General features: G+C 37.2%; 2 protein-coding genes across 4 annotated transcripts; one reads left to right on the top strand and one right to left on the bottom strand.

The window, feature by feature from the left end:
* The first annotated feature begins 1,168 nt into the window (after positions 1–1,168).
* Positions 1,169–4,606, top strand: LOC113348521. Of its 3 annotated transcripts, none has more exons than XM_026592326.1 (6): positions 1,170–1,442; positions 2,157–2,331; positions 2,450–2,537; positions 3,112–3,606; positions 3,698–3,766; positions 3,840–4,606. In XM_026592326.1, exons 2-6 carry the CDS (start codon positions 2,159–2,161, stop codon positions 4,428–4,430), a joined length of 1,416 nt encoding a protein of 471 aa, XP_026448111.1. In that variant the 5' UTR covers positions 1,170–1,442; positions 2,157–2,158; the 3' UTR covers positions 4,431–4,606. The 3 variants fall into 3 exon arrangements, with proteins under 3 accessions (XP_026448113.1, XP_026448111.1, XP_026448112.1); XM_026592327.1 differs by having other exon boundaries at positions 1,175–1,442; positions 3,843–4,606; XM_026592328.1 differs by lacking the exon at positions 3,698–3,766 and having other exon boundaries at positions 1,169–1,442; positions 3,843–4,606.
* Positions 4,607–4,931: 325 nt separating this feature from the next.
* On the bottom strand, positions 4,932–6,919 carry LOC113353748 (GDSL esterase/lipase At4g26790-like). Its single transcript, XM_026597248.1, has 3 exons — positions 6,460–6,919; positions 5,883–6,375; positions 4,932–5,210 (listed from the first exon to the last, which is right to left on the bottom strand). The coding sequence occupies exons 1-3, from the start codon at positions 6,838–6,840 to the stop codon at positions 5,017–5,019; spliced, it is 1,068 nt and encodes a 355-aa protein (XP_026453033.1). The 5' UTR covers positions 6,841–6,919; the 3' UTR covers positions 4,932–5,016.
* Between the last annotated feature and the right edge of the window lie 2,046 nt (positions 6,920–8,965).

Below are 8,965 nucleotides of genomic sequence, written 5' to 3'. Positions count from 1 at the left end.
AAATCTTGGAATGTGCTTGACCAACCAAAGATACGTCCAGTATCATTTAGAAACAAGTACAACTATGTCTTTCCTTGTTTCGACTAAAACTTTGGTTGAAATGATTAGAACATCTGCAACAGGTAGTTGAAGTATTTTGCAATTGTTTCACAATCAGATTCGATTTAATTTTTCTTTTTCTTCTACTATTCGATGTTGTATGAATTTTCAATTTGAATGAAGCTTATGATACTCGATTAGTTCTATATTGACATATGAGTTCTATATTGACATATGAGATTTGTTGTCCGAATTTGCATTTTGCATGCAACTTACGATACTGCATTAGTTCAATATATATTGACATATGAGATTTTTTACAGCTATATTTTTAGTTATGATCATCGGGAACCCACATTGAACTTTTGTTCGATTCACTCACCGTTGTATGTGAAGATGAAGCTCCTCCGGCCCCCGCCCATAAAAGCCCTAGTGCTTTAATGCATGCATTGCTGGCCCAAATCCGTCACAAAGTAAACTTATCGGAAAGTGGGTCATTTGTTCAAATATTTTTAAAACATGGTTCAAATGGACGAGTAAAAATTATTATGGGTGAAATGGACACCAAGAATATAGCAAGGATGAAACTGGATTCATCCTGACTTAAACTTAAAAAATAGCAAGGATGAAACTGGACGCATCCTGATGTAAATTAAAAATAAAAAAAGTATTTGAAGATGGATAGGATGAAACTGCTTACATCCTGGCTATTTTTACATTTTAATCCATTTAAACAGTATCAAAATCTAAATGTTCTTTTCACCCAGGAATTATTGATTTTAGTCTTTTTAACCAAGTTTTTGTAAACTTATTTTATTTTATTATTTTTTTGAAGCAAAAAGTAAGTCACAGACAAAAACCACGGCCAACCAGCCAGCCTCAACCTCAAGTTGAGATCAGTTTGAAAATTAAAGCCTTGCAAATAATTTTTTTTTAAATACTTGTCAAAATCAACGGTCAAATTTGATATAAAAAGTCCGGTATTTTTTTACTATGGCCAAATATGACCAAACAAATGCTCAGTTTAGCATAATTGTGGATGCCGTAAGATCTACCCAGTTAAGACCATGCACTGCGCAGTAGAGTGAAGTACTATTATTATTGTACGGCAGAAGCGGGAAACTTTTTCTACAGCATCTAGGGTTCGGGTAACTCTCTCCGTTTTTAAGTTTTCTGTCGGGTTCTCCTAGACACTGTCGCCTCTGACAGACTTCAACCCCTCATTTTTCATTTTTCCCGAGTTGTAGAAAAAAAACAAACTAAATTCCTAGAAAAACACTAAGAAACATCTAATGAAACCCTAGTTCAAGCTTTCAAGGTTCTTGATTTCGTTCTTCAACTATCTTTCAAGACGAAGATTCGAAAACGAGTACCAACCGGGTCATCTGAAGCCCCAAAACCAAGTACAGACACTCTCTCTCTCACTCAGTTCTTTATTTTGGGTTTTTCATTTTTGCTATGTTGAGATTCATGTTGGAGAGTGATAAATCTTTGGACTGTTGCTTTCTTATATCTTGCATTTGAATCTTTTATGTGGTTTTCCTCCTAAAAATTGTACCTTTGTTGGATCTCTTGCATGATGGTTACGGTTTATGTGCACCCTAGGTTTTACTGTTTGCTTATCTTTTTGAATTGGGAGTTTTTCTTAGATTTGTTCTGGAAAACCTGAAGCTAGGTTAGGTGAATTTTGAAATTATTTCAAAATTTCATAAAATCCCTAACTTTATTTAAAAGCTTGATGAATTTTGGGTGCATTTCAGAAACACCTACTTTAGAAACAACTAAAACTATGACTTTCCTTTGTTTCGGCTAAAAGTTTGGATGAAATGATCAGAACATCTAAAAATAGGTGCAATGGGTAGTTGAAGTGTTTTGCAATGGTGTCCTTCTCGACATCACTAATCCTGCATTGCAAGCTTTGTTGTTGCTATAAATTATCAATGATGTCCTGAAGTGTATGCTCTTTATAGTTAATAGTCTGTCAGAACTCTGTTTAATTTGTTATTTTCTTTCACTCAGTAATTTAGGCGACATAAAATCTCGGACTAATTTTGTTTCACCTGTTCACGTTTAAGTTTAAGAATGATTCTAAGTGGTTGGTTGTTGGCCTAATGTAGGAATGACAACACCCACTGACAGACTAAGCCAGGCGCCTGTGGAAGGGCTCTCAGTTTTTTCTCAGGATGCTCGTCCACTTGGCCGAGACCCTGTTAAAGCGTTGACAAGAGAAGAGATTGATAAAGCTCATTCGTATGTCTTGAATAGTTGTGTTGAAGTTCAGCCATACTTCTCGTAAGTGACTTCTTATCAATTTCGCTTTCCTTACAGCTTTTCCTTTTTCTTTTGTTTGAATTAATCTTATTCTTTTGATGGAAAAATTAATTATATGTATATATTATCTGGTTTGTAGTAAATACCGCGAAGAACTGAAAGTTGGAAGTGGTGTTAAATTATCTGGAAGGCAACAAAAAGACTTTGCACAATGGCTTAAACAACATGTAAGTATAGAAGATTAAGGCTTTTAGGACAAGAGTGAATCTAAATTAACCCCAGATTCTCAAGACATCCCAATAAATGAATACACCTGGAGCATTTTCTTTTAGGTAAGTGAATCAGAAGAAGCATGTTATCTCGACCACGTTATATTCAAAGAGGTTTGAGCTGTTTATGGTACTTGGAGAGTATGGTTCTGTTTCTCGACATTCAGGAGTCAGGGGAAATCTCTTAGATTTTCAGTGAGTCGATTATGTGATGATCAGGATATATGAACTTATTGACCCAAAGCAACTGATAAGCCCTCTACCTAATTCTTGAGGTACCAGTAAAACAAATGTTGCAACATGTTTAGTTGGCTCAATTATGTTCACCAAGTCCTTCTGTTCAGCTTATTTGAGAGAAAGTTGGGTCTTTCTAGATGATTAAAGTATGTGTTTTCAATGGGGTTTCCAGGGAGTATTTCTCTTATATTGTTGAGAATCTGGGGTTGGTTTGAGGATTGTGCTTGCGATCACATACAATGTTCATTGCTAGATTTGTTAACACCATGTCTTCATTTTCTTCTTAAATTTGTAGCTGATGACTTTGCGGCATCAAGAATCAGAAGAAGCCACAAATGAATTGTTCTCACTGGCTTGTGGACCTCACTCTATGAGGTCATACCCATGCTGTGTTATTAACGGGGTTTGTTTTTGGGTCAGACGGGATAAGCGGCATAAAGCTCCAAATCCTGGATTGCATATAGTTAGAGAACATGAAGGTGAAGTGGTCGAGTTGTTTGGTTATGCAACCAATGTAATTGAGTTGGTCTATAAACTTGGGCATCGAGTTGTATTATTTAGCACTGAATGGTTCAACACAAGTCCTAATGAGAATTTTATTCAAAAGGAAGGTAATTTAGTAAACATATGTGTGAACTTTAAGTGGTACCATGACGATGCTTTTGTTCTTGCAAATGAAGCAACACAAGTGTTCTACCTCGACGACCAAAAGTGGAGACCAAATTGGAGATTGGTTCAGGGACTGCAAGATACAGTTTTGCTGAACATCAAGCCTACTGATGATATCAAGGTACTCATTTTTTTGTTCATCTTTGATTAAGTTTAGCTATATTCACATTCTAACTTCTTCTTTTATTCTCTTGGGATTGCTGTTTTTCTAGAATGAATCTAACAAAAACTCTGCAGCAGTAGCACAAATTCCAGATAACATCTCTGATAGTGAACACGAGGTATGCCTTTGGGAAGTTTGGTATGCTTAACAGTTGTTTACAACATCTGATACAAAATTATGTTTTGATCCAGCAGAGAATAAGCACCGAACCGCAGCGTAGTACATCTATGTCATCGACGACATCATCACGTAAAGAAACAAGGAAGGAGCAGGTGAATGAATTGGTTAAGACTCTAGAAGCAGAGCTAGAGAATGAACGTGCATTGACGGTAAGTCAGAAGGCTGAACTCGATAGTCGATGTGCATTAACCCAGGTTCAGAAGGCTGAACTCGAGAGCCAACGTGCATTAACCCTGAGCCAAAAGGTTGAACTCGAGAGCCAACGAGCACTGACCCTGAGTCAGAAGGCTGAACTCGAGAGTCAGAGAGCATTGAGCAAGAGTCAGCAAACAGAACTCGAGAGTCAACGTTTATTAACTCGGTGTCAACAGGCTGAACTTGAGAGCACACGGAGAGTTGTTCAGGGCCAAAATCAGCTCCTTCAGGATCAGCAGCAACTTCTTAAAGATCAACAAGAACGCCTGAAACATTTTGAAGACTTGGTAATGAATCTACACAAAAGTAGTGATCAGTCAGGACATGCCTTTGGTATGCCTGGGGCTGGGATGGATCTTACAGAAACTATTGCCAGAATGAGCACCTATAAACGGAAGAGAGTTTAAAATGATGGATTATATTTCATCTGAGAAGTCCCTACTACTAGTGATGGTATATGACGTTGTAGTCTCCAAGTAGAAACACTTTTTTTTTTTTTTTTTAGTTTTAGCTGGACATGTTAATTTCAATTTGTACAATTATTGTTTCTTGTGCTACTAATGATGGTAAGTTTTCTACTTCATTTGTTCTTTTCACTGACGGCTTCCGAAGTGGTGGTGACATATTCATGGACTCATGGAAGCCCATTCTAGATGTTCTTTACATTTGAGTTCTCTTTTTTTCCTTCTTTGGCAGGGCAATTGAGTTCTCAAGTGGGGGGAGTAGTTGTAAATTGTAGTATCTTCCATGAGTTGTTTATAAATGGGACTGACGCCTAGCTCAGTAGCTATCTGCAAGGAAATTTGTGAGCTCAGCGTTTATTACATTTTTCACCCAAACTCATGCATGATGATTGTGAACTTGAATCAAGTCTTCAACCAAACAAGAAAAAGAAAGAAAAGAGAAACTACCATCAACAATATTTACTATATAATATCATCTATACCACCACCAGCAGCACACAAAGTACCTAATGTAATCTAACGTTTTGAATTACAGAAACTGAGCCAGAACAGTCTTTACAAGATGATCGGCAACAATGTAATTTGTCCTTTCGGTTGGGTGGAAAGCATCCCAAAACAAATATTTGTTGGCGTCTTTGCAAGTAAAAGGGTTGCTTGCATCACACAGATACCCCATTTCGAAAATCCCCGTTGCACAACATGCCACCGCCGCACTCTCAAATCCTGCATCAAATAAGGAAAAATAAAACTGAATTCAGGTACATAAACGACCCAAAAGAAAAAGAACCCTACATTTTAACTATCATTATTTCGGTGATCTACCTTTCTTAACTAGCTCTCCCCCAACTAAGCCCCCAACTACTACTACCTAAACAACTACCTACTATCATTAAAGACCCAAACCCACACATCCTTGTGGTGCAATAATTTTACTGAATAAGATAACGTATCACTTTTTCACTATGGAGTACTTCTGTCAGGACCGATAATGAAAATAAGTTGCAAATAGCAAGACAATGAAAGAACAGAGTGACAGACTAGTTTTTTAAAAGTAAAATTGAATGCGGTTGGTCCTCAATCTCATCGGTTAAAATCTCTCATCAACATCACAAAATGTCTAGTCTACTACAGTTTGGGGTGTGAATCATAGTGCAGACTGAGGTCGTATTCTTGTCAGGTCGAATTATATCGTAATATCAAGTTTCCAATGGCTCAACATACAAATATTTCACAATGTGACTAGTTGGTGAGGAAATTTAAGACAAACTAGCGTGCAATGACTTAGTGGTTGTTTGGTACTATTGGTTTAAGGAATTTATGAGTAATTAATTAAAGTACGCTGATTCATTTCCAAAAACTTTAAGCAAAACTCATCGGAAATGAAAAAAAACTTACCAAACTGTGAAGGTTTCATCATCATCTCGAAGAATATATCATATGGATTTGAAAGAACCAATCTAATCCCAGATAGCTGTTGATTCAGTTTGTCAGTCAATCCACTTAGCTTTCCATTAAAATCTCTAGCAATTTTATTATAATCTTCATTGCACCCACTTCCGCTAAACATATTTCTACTTCTTTCTAATGGCAAACACCCAATTGGACATAACCCACCAAGAGATATCTTTCTTGCTCCGAGTTTATATAATTCCGTAATGAAATTTTCAGCAATTCCGATAAGAAAATTCTGATACTCTTCTATTGTATATTGCCTTGATCGATTCGACAGCGGCATGTAATAGTTTTCCAGGAAATCATTTGTTCCAAGACTCAGTAGATATAACGCTTCACTGATTATCTCGTTCGCCTTTACGTCACCGGTGGACGCTCTAAGCTTCTGCTGATACTCCTTGTAATATTCCAGTTCTTGCCATAGAGGTATCACAGACTGCATTTTACATGGAATTAATGCACATTATACGTGAACACAATCAAATGTAATGGAGGTTTAAGCAACTAGGATTTTACTTACCATGACGGCCGCTGTCGCATTATCATAACCTGTTCCAGCGGAGGCAAAATCTACTCCGACAGCGAAATCATTTATACCGTAATTTGGATCCAAATATGCGGGTACGAATGGTTTACAGCCAAATGCCTCGGATATAAAATCAGATGGAACACGACCATTGCAGAATCTACCAGTAGCTTGACCACCTTGGAAATCACGGCCATAGGGTTTGAAATTACTCTTGAGAATCGTTTGAATTCCGTTGTTGTTTCCGGTATCTACTGAGGAGTCGCCGAATACGATAACAGCCGGAACTTTTGCTCTGGTTATCTGAATATTCAGTAGTAGTAATATGAATTGAGATATAAGTGGGAAGCAGGATGGTGTAAATTTGGCTGCCATTGTTTCTTGTTTTTTTATGCAGATATGGTGAACAGAGTTGAGGCGCAGAGGTATAAATAAATGATGTTGTGGGAAGAGTTATGGGAGATGCTGTCGAGGATTTAATTGCACCACACCACACCAGACCACAGTTAGCAGTTTAGTAGTACATGATGTCTTAGACTATCATCGAAATCTTGTACACTCCGGGCTTTGTTTTGTGACATCTGGCATATGTCGAAATCTTTGATCATTAAATTGTTTAGATTACAAATAGGAATTTATTACACGGCATATGTCAAAATTTGGATCATTAAGTTTTATAGAGTTCAACTTGGATTTCAAATATGAATTTACTACACGGTTGTGAAATTGTTGTTTTCAGATGCGGAGTGTTATTTCTCTTGTAACGAGGTTTATGCTTGTGGGAGACCTTGTTAGTCTGAAATGGAATTTCTTTGCGAGCGGGATCCCATCCCATGTGGCAATGTCTCACGAGTCACCACTCCGATTTGTCAAACATTGTTTGGGTAGGAGGGAGCATTATTCTATTTATTTTGGGGGCATACGGAGCATTTGATTGTTCTTCATTTTTTTCCTAATTGTTTTTTTATTTTATTTTTATCAAAGAGGTAGATCTGTGGACACTCTTAATTGGAAAAGTCGGATAAGATTTGCGCTTTTTTTTTTCTTCGCAAAACCCAAACTATAATGAATTTAAGTGTATTATTTGGATGATATGTTCCTCTTATAAAACTTTACATTCCTACAAAAAATGAACACAATTCGAGATTTATAAAACGACCATCTACTCCTTTGAATATCAGCCGTTCAAAATTAACGATTGGAATTAAGATCGGTAGATGGTGAGGTATGCTATCTCGAATTGCGTTCTTTTTTTTGTTTGTAGGAATGTAGGGTCTTATAAGAGGAAGATACCATCAGAATATTACGCTTACTTTCATTATCGTTTGGATTTTGCGGAGAAAATGACGCAAATCATGTCTGACCTTGTCCATATAAGAGTGTCCATGGATCCTCCCTCTTAAACTATTTATCAAAATATCTTATTAAAGCAAGCCTAATGGAACCGACAAACAGGAAGATCTATCAATTTTGTATCCACATATCACATTGGGACTGACAAACACTCAAAATGGATGGACAAACCCTCAAAATAAAACAAAAGGGTTTGTCCATCGCATCTCATGTTGAGACGGTCGGCTCAAGATAGGTTGGTCGGCCTATACTGAGACCACATAGAGACGAGTCTCGTCTCACATTGTGACGAGCGTCTTTGATTGAGCCGGAAACACTACTCTCATCCAACGACTCAAATTCCACTCCTTATAAATATTATTATTTTCAACTCCAGACCACACCTTCTACACCCACAACTTATTTGAAAAAGCGGGGGTCTAACAACACCACCCAATATTTCGCTTAGCAATCTGTATGGACAAACTCGAATATACATTTAAGAGAATCAAAAAGACTCAATCAATTAAAAGTATATCAACGAGTTTATCTCTCTCTCTCTCTTGATTTGATTTCCTCAAGCAGGAACTGCGAGTTCTAATCAAATGCAAGGAATAACTTGGATGGTACCAAAGACCAATATCCAAGGATCAATCAATGACAATCAACAACCAAAGGTTGGATTACTCTAATTGATGATCTAACGCACAACCTGTATTATTTCAATTATAAAGATAAAACAATATAATGCGGAAAATGAAATAACATAGACACCAGAAATTTTGTTAACGAGGAAACCGCAAATGCAGAAAAACCCCAGAACCTAGTCCAGATTGAACACACACTGTATTAAGCCGCTCAGACACTAGCCTACTCCAAGCTAACTTCAGACTGGACTGTAGTTGAACCCCAATCAGTCTCCCACTAATCCAAGGTACATTTATGCTCCTACGCCTCTGATTCCAGCAGGATACTGCGCACTTGATTCCCTTAGCTGATCTCACTCATAAGTAAGAGTTTCTACGACCCAAAATCACAAGCTTTGACAATAAACAAATCTGTCTCACACAGAAAAGTATATCAAAGGATCAATCTGTCTCCTACAGATAAACCCTAAAGGTTTTGTTCCGTATTTTGATAATAATCAAGGTGAACAGGAACCAATTGA

Source organism: Papaver somniferum, chromosome 2 (genome assembly GCF_003573695.1).
Source record: "Papaver somniferum cultivar HN1 chromosome 2, ASM357369v1, whole genome shotgun sequence".
NCBI lineage: Eukaryota > Viridiplantae > Streptophyta > Magnoliopsida > Ranunculales > Papaveraceae > Papaver > Papaver somniferum.
Note: the sequence above shows the minus strand (reverse complement) of the source record. Positions and strands in the feature narration are given on the sequence as shown.